This window comes from Lycorma delicatula, chromosome 2 (assembly GCF_047948215.1).
Source record: "Lycorma delicatula isolate Av1 chromosome 2, ASM4794821v1, whole genome shotgun sequence".
NCBI lineage: Eukaryota > Metazoa > Arthropoda > Insecta > Hemiptera > Fulgoridae > Lycorma > Lycorma delicatula.
Genome location: NC_134456.1, coordinates 115424471 through 115436818, shown reverse-complemented (window position 1 = coordinate 115436818; position 12348 = coordinate 115424471). Strand labels below are relative to the sequence as shown.

The 12348-nt window shown below is 27.3% G+C and overlaps 1 protein-coding gene and 1 long non-coding RNA gene across 2 annotated transcripts in view; one reads left to right on the top strand and one right to left on the bottom strand.

The window, feature by feature from the left end:
• The window catches only part of LOC142319156 (uncharacterized), a 78216-nt gene that overhangs the window by 50768 nt on the left and 15100 nt on the right, over positions 1-12348 (top strand). The window contains exon 4 of the long non-coding RNA XR_012755116.1: positions 11953-12050. This is a non-coding gene — a long non-coding RNA (uncharacterized LOC142319156). The remainder of the gene's footprint in view (positions 1-11952; positions 12051-12348) is intronic.
• Positions 871-8893, bottom strand: LOC142319805 (basic phospholipase A2 2-like). The gene is made up of 3 exons (XM_075357484.1): positions 8889-8893; positions 3635-3741; positions 871-1013 (listed from the first exon to the last, which is right to left on the bottom strand). The coding sequence occupies exons 1-3, from the start codon at positions 8891-8893 to the stop codon at positions 871-873; spliced, it is 255 nt and encodes an 84-aa protein (XP_075213599.1).

Genomic DNA, 12348 nt, shown 5'->3' with positions numbered 1-12348 from the left:
AGTGTAAGTGAGAACGTGTTGTATCCGTAACCATGTGCACAATGTTCGAATCCGACTTCGTATACATATATTTCTTTTAATTTTTTTTTTTAAATTAAAAATATTGATTTAATAATTATTAACCTCTGATTGAAAAAAAAATTTAATTAAAATGAATAGTATAGAAAATTTTATTTCGCTAATAATTTCTGATTTTTTTTTCATATTTTTTTTATTGTTATTATTGAACTATTATTTATTGTTAAATTTTTTTTATAATCAGAAGGTAATAATTATTAATGAATCAATAAAATTAAAAGAAAAAAAAAAGTAAAAAAAATATTTGTATATTAACTTGGATTCGAACCAATGTGCCTTCCCCTTGTAAGATCCAAATATTTGATTAATTAAAATTTTATTTGGCTAAACTCTGGAACCAATGAAAATATGTACTACTTATGATGTATCGTTGAAAACCTCTCAATGAGGGCTTATTACTGCAGTTTAGAAAAAGTCCATAATCCAAATATTTTTGATTTTAGGATTTTTTGAACATTTTTGGTGGTTCGATTTTAATTCAGTTGATTGCAATCAAACGGGGAGGTGTCCCCATTAGGAAGTCCTAAATACAAAATTTCAACATTCTACAGCTAATCGTTTTGGAGTTATGGGAGATACGTTCAAGTAAATTTGAAAGTGAATCATGAATAAAAATGAAAGTCTTGCATGTAAATCTAAAAATGATATCTACCAAAATAAATTTTTAGAAAATAAAGTTTTAGAAAAACTATTCTTAAAATGCACAGTACTAATTAGCACAGTACTAATTAGTTTATCAATAAATACTGATTGATAATAGTAAATTGCAAAACTCACCGAATTATACCAGTGCTATAACATTAATATATTCTGTAACAATCTCCATGGTGAAGAAGTACAAACAGCTTTACTACGTGGACATGGAAGACTTCTAAGACATTCAGCTAATTTACGATCGCATTCACATAACCTTTGACCACATGATGGTCCTAATGCTGTAAAATAATAATATTAAAATTAATAGATACACAGTATTATATTGAACTCCATAAAAATACAGGCTGTTCCTCACAATATGAGGGTAATAGAAAAATTTTAAAAACTGGAACATGTAAAGAATCTTAATGGATTCAAAGTTATGCAAAAAATAAATTTTCCCAATTCAATTTCAGATTAATTTTTTTGTTGTTTGTGTGACTGATCAAATGTATAAAATTATTGAAAAAAATATAAAATTCTAGCAAATGTTAAGATTGAGTTTTAAGTATAAAATATTCATCTCCATATTTCATAGGTGTATCACAAATACATAGTGATAACATTATGGCTGAACCAGAAGTGATATAATTAAGTTTACGGTGAAGATCAAAAGACTGCTCCAGTCTGAATAATGAATTAATAAAAAATTTGATTATCTAATTTTTCAGTAAAATGTTTTCATTCTTGATAAATTGCACTTGAGAACAAGTTACTCATAAGGTCAATTTTAAAAAATTTCAAGATGTTTCATTGTAAAATTGTCACAAATATGCTTGGGATAAAATATCTTTGTTGGTAGACTGTTAATAACCGATCAAAAAAAAAAATTTAGATGACCTTGACTTAATCAGTATGAACGTATGGTCAGAAAAAAAAATAGAGTTTTAAAATAACAAAAGGTGAGATATACATAGATCTCACCTTTCCATAAAACCCATGAAGTAAGTGACAAAAACTAAAAATGCTATTAATGGTAGATTGAAATAATTGACGTGGGCATTACTGACGAAAAAATGCAAAATATATAGTTGAATACTGAAAACCTAATACTGTAAAAATGATAAATTGTACTGCAGATTATTCTTTAATGCAGAATTATAATACAGAAAACTGAAATATAAAAAAAAAAACTTAAAGTATTGATGAAATGTATTTTTTAAACCAGATACATAAGTGGGATGAGGAAAATTACTAATTTTTACTAATAGATTGCCTGACTCTGTTTATGCAACAATTGGAAAAGAAAATTTTTTAAAGACAGCATGTGCAATGGGTATTACTCAATAAACTATGTGATGTCTACAATAGGTTAGAATGGACAGGACATCCAAATTGGATGTAATCCTAAACTTTGCTCTTTTTAATCAGATAACTATACCAGATATTATTTCATCGTATAGCATTAACATTCAACATCTCAATTTCTCCCCCCCCCCTACACGAGGGAGAAGAACCCTTGTGACGTCTCTGGTCGCCAAACCACCCCCTCTGTTCCTAGCTAAGAGTAACTTAATTGGAGGAATTTTCGTTCAACAGTAAATATTTCCATTGCAATGGAAAAGATAGAACAGCAGCAAATCACATTTAACAGTCTAAAGGAAGCCATCAATTTAAAAGAGAGCCTTCTGAAAAACCAGCATAGTTGCAGGAGAGGACAAGAATTTAATACATGGTTTGTCATTGGCATCACTAGGGAAATAAAAGCCAAAAGGTGGTGGAAAAGAGACTAAAACGTACTATGCTCTTGTTGCATACACACTCAACTCAGTCAGGTGGAATAACATATTAAGTGCCCTGGATAGTCCATCATACTGCAATCTGAGAAGACCTGTTTATAACTAACACACAAATGAGGTAGTACATCATATTATCCGACAGTGTCCTGAAGTGCAACTATGTAGCTGAAAACACAGAAAATTTCATTTTCTGTGTTTAGTTCTGCATTTAGTGCAGTTGTTTTGAGGAGTCATGTGGTTGAATATAGCTATTAAGAATATATTGAAAGAGATATAAGCAGTAGCATACTGAGATCTGCAGGCCATTAACACATGAGGTTTTAAAATAATGAGGAAACTCTTACCTTTTTAAAGAAAAAAAGAAGCATGCTCTGATGTAACACAGAAGAGCTTCAGCTGTGCTTTCCTTAGTAAAATAATGTTTAACAATAGTTTGTTGAGGTCAAGTAACTGTACTGAGATAGGGTAGGCTGAATCTGAAGTGTATGGTGATTGCTGAACTAGTTATATCCTGAACAAAGATATTAGTGACATGTGGCTAACATAAAGATGAGGCTAGGCTGTGACCTACCTAGGTTTCAGCTGATGCTTCATATATAATATTAGGTTCGGCCATAGCTGTGGGTAATTAAAAATAACAGTAGGGAGGTAACTCTGGTGACCTAAGTGGGGGTGGCGTGAAATTGATAGAGTAAAGCAGACTCAGTTGTTGACTGTCTGCTATTCTGTCATTAGCAGAGGAACCCTGCAACAATGTTAACTCCAAGTATGATTTAGATAAAAAAAAACTGTGAATGTGAGTAAAATTGAAAAATATGTTTAGGATATTAAAAAAAAATAATCAACAAGTTTGTGTGAACACTAGTTAGACATTTCTACATTATAACACAGCACAAATACTATTTACAGCTATTTAAAATAAATACAAACAAACTTTGTCAGCTGAGTTTAACAATAATGAAAGGGATCTTTTTATTAGTATTATACATCTATACAGAAAAAAAAAATATATATTATAGTTTGTTTTTGATAAATTAATTGGATTTTAAGAATATGGCCTTACATGTGTGAAGTAGTATGCAAATTTGTTAAAAAACACAATGAAGACTTATTTTACTGACCGCATAGAGGTCTTCTTCTGTAACAAGTCCAAACATATGGTACAAAGTATTCAAGAAACATTGGACAATCAGCTGTGGAGTAACACCAATCATGCATCTTACAATAACTGCAACAAAAAATTGAGAATTCCTTAAAATATTATCATTTTAAAAAGTTAACACGCTAAATTAAGCAATCAAAAAATATTAAACAAACAGTATCATAAAAAGTGACATGTAAAATAGACCCTCTTCCATACCCAGTAAATACCATTTACTAAACTACATCAATGTATTTATTATCAACGAATAAATAAATCACACTTATGAAAAAAAGAGCATACAGTCTCTGATGACTTAAAGCATCAGAAATCCACAAAAAGGGAAGTGGCTACAAGACCTTCCAAAATACAAAATTATAGTTCTAAAGCTATAAGAAACACAAAGTTTTTTAATTATCATATTCCCAGATTTATAGATGCACATCAATGAAATATTTTAATGACATTAAATCACAAACAGACTAATTTAATTCATAACATGTGATCTTTTCTCTTACTTTTTTCCAGTAATGATTAAAAACTATTTCATAAAAGAGTTTCCAGTGATTTAATACAACTTGATTTTAAATTACCAATTTGTATTTACTTTCATATAACTGATTCAACGTTGAAATTAAATTTTACTACATTTTTTAACATTTTCATGATTATTTTAAATAAAAGCTATATAATTTTAACTTTTACAACAGTATTTTTTATACATAACATTGTTAAAGAAACCTAAAATGTAAAATGACACAAGGAACCATTCAGTGTGTAAAATTTTATATTTTATCCACAGCGTAAAATGAGCACCTTGGTAGATAATGTCTTGTAAATTTTCATGGATGACTGAATTGATTTTGTCTGCAACAAGATAAAACTTTCACTATTTCACTTTGAGATATCTCAATCTATCGATAAGTTTGGTATTGTTAACTATTTATTATGTCTACGTCTATTGCAGTCTAAAATATACATCTTGGGGTTGTTTGAAAAAGTCAAAATGAACTGATCATTAGATGTCTGTCTGCTTATTTTTACTGGCAAATTTTTAGTAAATATAAAAATAAAATAAATGAATAAATAAACAAAAAGCACAATATTAACATAACAAGGATGTGTTCCTTGTGTCAAACCAGGCAACACAATTATTTTCATGTTACATTACAAAATAATTTGACTTTCAAGAATGATCCAATGTTTCCGTTGATTTATTTTTTTATTTTTTAATAAACTACCTCAAGATCTAAAAGATTTCAGGTTCAATTTATTTAAATGAAATTAAAATAATTTATTTTACATAAACATTATTACTCTCTCAATGAATTTTAAAATAACATCAACTGATTATTAGATAAACCTAAATGTTATTAATATCACTGATAGACAAAAAACATTTTTTTTCATGTTTCTCTAAGTGTGATACCATTTCTTGTATTGCTTTTTTGCATACATTACAGATCTGTAAATACAATTTTTCTATCACCCTTAGTTTTATAAAAAAAAAAATAAGGAAAAATATAGTTAAAATCTGTAAAATTTATAATTTGACAGTGTTAGAATGATTTAGTTGATGGTTTTCTTTTATAAATAATCTCAGGCACATCCTGAATTAATGTCCAACAGTAATCAGCTAACAAGTTAATATTCAATTTTTCTTTATAGCAGCTTTCCATTACTGAAATGTGTTGGTGTAAACATTCACCATGTTCGTCACTTACATCTCCAAGATTGTCCAGAAAAAAAATCCAGATGTGAGTGGAGGAAATGTATTTTCAAGGACATATTACATCCCATTGCTCTGTATGAAGTCAGAAGTTGGATAACAATAACATGGTAATTGTCATATATTTGTTTGCCGAGAAAATGTTTGCAAACTTCTTTAAATGAAGCCCAAGCTGCATTTTCTACATTAGTTAACATTGAGTTAAATACATCATCTTTGACCAACTCTCTTATTTGAGGACCTACAAATATTCCTTCTTTAATTTTTCCTTCACTTTCATTCAGAAATTTCTGCCTGATGCATAAAAATCTGTGACTATACTTCTTCATTGCTTTTAAAAAATTTTTCATTAGTCCAATATGGAGAAGGGGTAAAAATATTTTTTTGGATTCAACTAAGGGCTCATAAATAATATTTTTCCCATTTGGAGTTAAGTTGTCTCGTTTCTTCCACTCTTTGGTAACATAATGTTTATCCATAGCTTGGCTGTCCCATTCATAAAGAAAACACATGTACTTAGTATAGCCTAATTGCATGCCTAAAAAAATAGCTATAACTTTCAAATCACCATATATGTTCCAGCTATGTTTTTTACAATTTATATTTTCAAGAACGTCTTTCATCACATTATATTCTCTTTCAAATTAATGCTATAAGCGATTGGTATCAAAGGATATTTGTTACCGTTGTGTAGTAGAACCACTTTTAAACTATACTTGAACAAATCTATGAAAAGACACCAGTCCTCAGGTTTATGAACTTGTTCTAAGTGCAATATAAGCTCATCAATATTTGTGAAATAAACCAAATTATTTTCATCAATAAAGTACTGAGAAAGTACTCATATTCATAACATCAGATAGTAATAATAATTTCTTGCATGTTATACTTTCGAGCTGTTGTTCAAAATTATTAAAATATTTTTATAAATTTGAAGAAACACTAGTTTCATACATAACCTTTTAAGTAGAGGGTCTTCCTTCCATGGAGAACTCCATCAGTAACACCCTATTCTGCATCAAAAATATCATTATGTTGATGCATAATGATATCAAATAACAGTTATTATTATCATCAAGGATATCAAATAACAGTTATTATTATCATCAAGGTTATCAAATAACAGGAAATAAAAATACTGTTTTAAAACTTGTTTTATTTTAATAAAAAAAGTAAATGTTAAAAATGTACACAATCTGTAAGTACTGATTAAATCCTGCCAATATTTAAAAAAAAAAAAAAAAACCATAGATGCTGTCATCTTTTATACAAATTAAGGAAGTTGCCAGCTGCTTTAAAATTTTCATTCTTATTCATATCCTTAAGAAATGGTGTTAAATTAATTAGAAAACTATAGCCAGATTTATATATGTCTGTATTTTCCAAAGTGTTAGAAAGAATTATGAAAAATGGACTTTTGAAATTTATTGCTAAGCATAGCATATTAACAGATTTTCAGTATAGGTTAAGGAAACGTTTGTTTACTAATTCAGATATTTCCATTTTTACATCGTTGTGCAAAGCTAAGTAAGTATTGTGATCGCAAAAAATTTTTGTTTTCAGATTTTAATGGAAATATCCATTTTGACCACCCCTGAATCGATTTTGACTAGTTTTGGCGTGACATCTGTATGTACATATGTATGTATTCCCCATAACTCAAAAATGATTAGCTGTAGGATGTTGAAATTTTGGAATTTAGACTGGTGTAACATCTAGTTGTGCACCTGCTGCTTTGATTACAATCGACTGTACCAAAAGTGTCCAAAAAAGACAAAAATCCAAAGAAAATTTGATTTTTGACTATTAAGTAACTGCAGTAATAAGCCTGTTTATCTTTTCAATTCTATGTCATAAGTAGTACTTATTTTCATTGGTTCCAGTTACAGTAAAAAATATTTTAATTTATGAAAACTATTTGGAACTTACAAAGAGAAGGCGGCACATCGGTTTGAAACAGACTTCAGCTCCTTTGTTTTAACTTTTCTTTTTTTTTGTTCTGACTTAAATATATTGATTTAAAAATAATTATTAACCTTTGACTGTAAAAAAAAGTTTTACGATAAACAATGATTCAATAGTAACAATAAAAAAAAAAAAAGAAAAAATATCACTAAAATTTTATTATGTACTTTTCATTTAAAAAAATTGTGTACATGTAATTTAATAGTCATAAAGGAAGTCATATGGTGTCTACATCAAATTATTTAACAAATATTTTAAATAATGTAAACAGCAAAAAGATTTTATTTTCATTTTTTTGTGATCTCGGTAAAACATTCAATTTAATTTCATTTTTTTTTTCGCTGTTAAAAATTTGGTGTCTCTGCTCTTAGAGAAGCATTTTGAACCTTCTAACCATACACAGGCTGTTGAAACTTATAAGCCTACAGATCTGTCTTTTAAACTGATATACACTTTCTTACACTGTGTTAGATAGATATTAATGCTTTAAAGACACTGAAATCTTCTTTTATTCATCTGTTTTCTTTTATTCATGCCTGTGATCAGAGGAAACATTGGAATATCACCATGGTAATGTTTCATATCTATCAACAGGTGGAAAGTATCATTCCAATTCCACTACAATCATCTTTTTAGAATAAACAGAATTTAAGAGAGTGGACATTTATAAACACAGCAATCAAAATGTTTATAAATAAAAAAAAACAGTAAAAACTACATCACAATTTTGGTTAAAACACAGATTAATATATTAAACTTTTGCAAATCAATTCATAAAAATAGAACATGTATACATACTTTATAACTGACAAGTAAAATTTTACACATCACTATGAATCAAATTCAGAATACCTTTTAACAATTGTGAAATTTATAACCACACAACACATTACAAAAACAAGATATTTAATTAACAAAGATAATGTAGATAACATGTATTGTTTAACTACATATTTATGATAGCTGATGTCAATGTAATACCACCACTAACCGGGCTTAAGGAAGAACTGATAATTACAGGTAGTGTTTGGAAGAATAATTAACTTAAAGTTTGAAAGTGAATTGTCAACTGTTTTTCTTATCTTTAAGCTAAAAATCATTAGAAAGTATTTGATCATATAAAGTTATATTTATATTAATTTTTAGTAAAAATGTGTTAAAACGGTAGGGGACATGAATAGTTTACAATCAAAAAGTGTTGTTCTTGATTCAGGTCTCTTTAGAATTAAATAGTCAGATGACTATTTTATTTCAATTCGTGTTACCACTGGTAACTCGGATTGAAATAAAATGTTGACAGATTAATTTGTTGTTTATTAATTAATTAAACAGATGGAAAATTAATTTGTTAATGGCTGATTTCAAAAAACCACAAAAAGTAAAAATTCCTTTTTTTAATTTTCCTTAAATTCTAACTTTTTAAAATTACACCAAATTAAAAACGCCTAACCATTAATTTGGGACAACCAAAAAATTAAAAATTGAAGAATATTTTATATGTTTATAATTGAACATGATTGACAATAAAAGGTTAATATACCCCATTTATAAAATATTCGGAAATATGAAAACCGAAATTTTTCATGAACACAATACTTCCTTTACTTCGTACAAGGAAGTAAAAAAATTAAGATGTGTATTAAAAAAGATTATGAATTCATGTGAATTAATAATATATTATAAATATAGATAGTATTTTAATTTAGTTTTCTTTTTCATTAGGCTTTTTATAAGTTCCAAAATAATATTTCTTTTAATACATTTAGTTAGTTACATTCATAAGTATTACAATTGGCTTGTTTCCCGCGTAGACTTTAAAAATCAAAATGTCGGCAGTAAAGGATTTTCCGGTTATTAATGCGATTGCAAAGATAGCGTCTTTTCAAACGCTATGTTACTAGCTGTTATTCAATTAATTTAATGGCGTGGGTTTGTGTGGTGGTTTAGTTCTCCAATGCTTACTACGAAAAATTATACTATAGATCTACTGATTGGTTTCCGTGAATAGTGAAATAAATTTTTCGCACATGCTCCTCTTAATAAAAGTGTGAAAATGATATATACATATTTAATCTGTTCTAAATAAGTGGATGAAAAAAGTAAGTAATGTCATTTATTTATTTTTGTTGAATTACTGTACGTAATGTTGAATTGAGTTTTTGAAAGCGGCTTTACATATTAAATATTTGTAGAGGTATATTTGATAAATTGTGATAAAGAGGTATACTAAGTAAATTAAAAATAGTGATTAAGAAGTGATTAAGAATAGTGATTAGAAATAGTGATTAACAGTGATTAAGAAGTTAACATTTGTAGTTAATTTGAACCACACGGTAATTTAGACCTAAATTTTTGGAAACTTTTTGTTACTGTTTTAATATTATTTTTTTGTGTTCATGGACTAAGTTACTTTGTATTATTAAGTTACTTTCTTGTAAGTTCTAATCACCATGTTAAAGATTTTATTCAAAATTATCAGTTGCATATTGGTTATTCCTGCTGAATATTAAGTAGCACTAATGATTTCCCCATTCTAGCTGTCTATTTTAATGGTTTGCTTACAGTGTTTAACATTTGTATATAAAGAAACGTGTAAACGTTTACCACCTGAGACAAATGATTTAAATTAAAGCTTCAACATTTTTTATTTGTAAACTCAAATTTGTTATATGAATGTGAAAAGCATAGTAACTATATTGAATAAATATAATGTACTATGCTTAACAAAAAAAAAAAAGAAATAATACTTAGATTATTAAATTATTTTCAAAATGATAGAATTTTTCTTGCAAAAGTCTTAAGCTCCTTTTTAAATCAGCTTCTTCTTGGAGTAAATAGGAATAAGGTAATATATACATATATTTTACTTCATTGGACCTGTAAGTCATATTCAGTAATATATATATATTTTATTTTTGTGAATTGTGTATGCTTTTAATAAATAAATTAATTAGCTGCGTAAGACATTTGGAAGAAAGAGTTTAATAGTCTGAAACAGACTAGTTTAAAAACTTTAAACATAATTATTTAGGTTTTCCTTTTATAAAAAAAAATTGTTAATTTAGTATCATCTATTCAATTTAAGTGACTATAAAATTTGAGTTCTTTTTCCAAATTATAACATTTCAAAATTTTGGTAAATTTCTTCTATTTGCTTAATTTATAAGAACTATACTTGAGTTTTGATCATTGAGTTTTCTTAAAATTATTTTTTTAACAGTTACTAGATTTTCCTTAGAAATTCTGTAGACTTTACATACTATACAACACTTCTGTAAAATTATGATTTCCTAGTGTCTTAATTATGGGTTTTTGAATAAGAATTTTTTATTTTGTTGAAAGCCACTCTCATTTTTTGTGTTCTGGCGGCTATTACTTCTTTTTTTTTTAAAACATTCAAAGTAATTATTTCACCTAAATGTTTAAACTTTTGGACTTGTTTGAGTGATTGTTATACTGAAATTCTCATGGTTTGGATTCTACATTTATTATTGGAATCCAATATATGAAATTGGCAGCTTGATTTTGTTTGCACATTTTCTAATGTTTGAATTCTCTAATGTCTATTGCCGAAGTTACCAAATCCTCAGCAAATGCTAAAACATTTACATTTAAACATTTAGATGTTGTGCTCCATTTTTATATTTTCTTTTTTATTAAATATTGGTATTATCATATTCTATTTCTCAGTAAATTTTTCCAGGGTGTAGTTGAACAATATTACTGAGAGACCATCACCTTTTCCCAGCACAGTTTTTATTTCAAAGGGTTTGGAAATTCCTCCCAAAAATTAAACTTTTGAGAGTGTTTATTTTATTATGCTTAGTGTCTTATTATTGACATTTAGGAAGTTTTAACGCCTTTAGAAAAGTTTACAAAAATAAACTATTAATTCCAGATATGTAATTTTTTTTGTACTTTTATAATTACTATAATTGTTTTTTTACCAACACAAATTGTTTGTGAATTTTATGTTATCATTATTTTCAAACCATCTATGGTGGAAATATATGAATCTTTTCTAAGCTCAACTCTCTCAAACCAGCCAATATTTTAAATTTAATTCAACTTGAATAACAAGTGGTTTTACTTTTTTTAAAAAAAGGTAAGGAAAAAATAAGTTCTTCTCATTTTTACAATATGATATAATCAATCATTTTTATAAATGGTGATGTAATTTTCAAGAATTTTTTTAGACTTTTTTTTTAAGTAAATATATTCTGGTTAGTATATTGCAATTAGTATTTCAATTATAATAAACATAAATTAATTTTGAATTACTCAAACTAATTTAAGTAAAAATTTTGGTAAAACGTATACTGCTATTTTCCTATTGAAAAAACTCAATAATTTTTAATTTTTGTAACCATTGTGATCAGGGGAAATGTAAACATCAATTTTGGCTTTGTATATCATATTGGGTGCCTATAAATAGTGGATGGAAAACACACCAACAGGCAGATTATTATTGTTTATAAAATATAAATTCTAATTTTACTGAAAATTGTTAAAATTAAAATATAATTAACATAATTTTCTGTCAGGTTTTAACATTGTTCTATTGTTTTTTAATTATAGTAGATTTTTATTTGTTTATTTTCCAGACAGAAGTAATGCACAGAGATTAAAATAACATGCCCAGGTACATAAAGAATTTAAGTATGATCATAAAAAAGAATCAACATCTGGAAAAACGTTAAAGGTAACAACTCTTATTATTTATTTAATAACATTTCAGAAAAACAGATATGAAAAATCAATTGCATATTTTAGATAGAAGGTCAACAATTTCATAATTTTGTGTTCTATTAGAAATGTTGAAAATCAGAAAAATTGATTTTACCTACTTAAGGCATGGTTTGATATCATAGACCACATCACACACACACACACACACACACACACACACACACACACACACACACACACACACACACACACACACACACACACACACACACACACACACACACACACACACACACACACACACACACACA

Coding starts and splice junctions, on each gene's coding strand:
- LOC142319805 (XM_075357484.1), bottom strand. Junction 1,014..3,634: donor CAGAAGAAGACCTCTATGCG/GTCAGTAAAATA, acceptor ATTATTTTACAG/CATTAGGACCATCATGTGGT.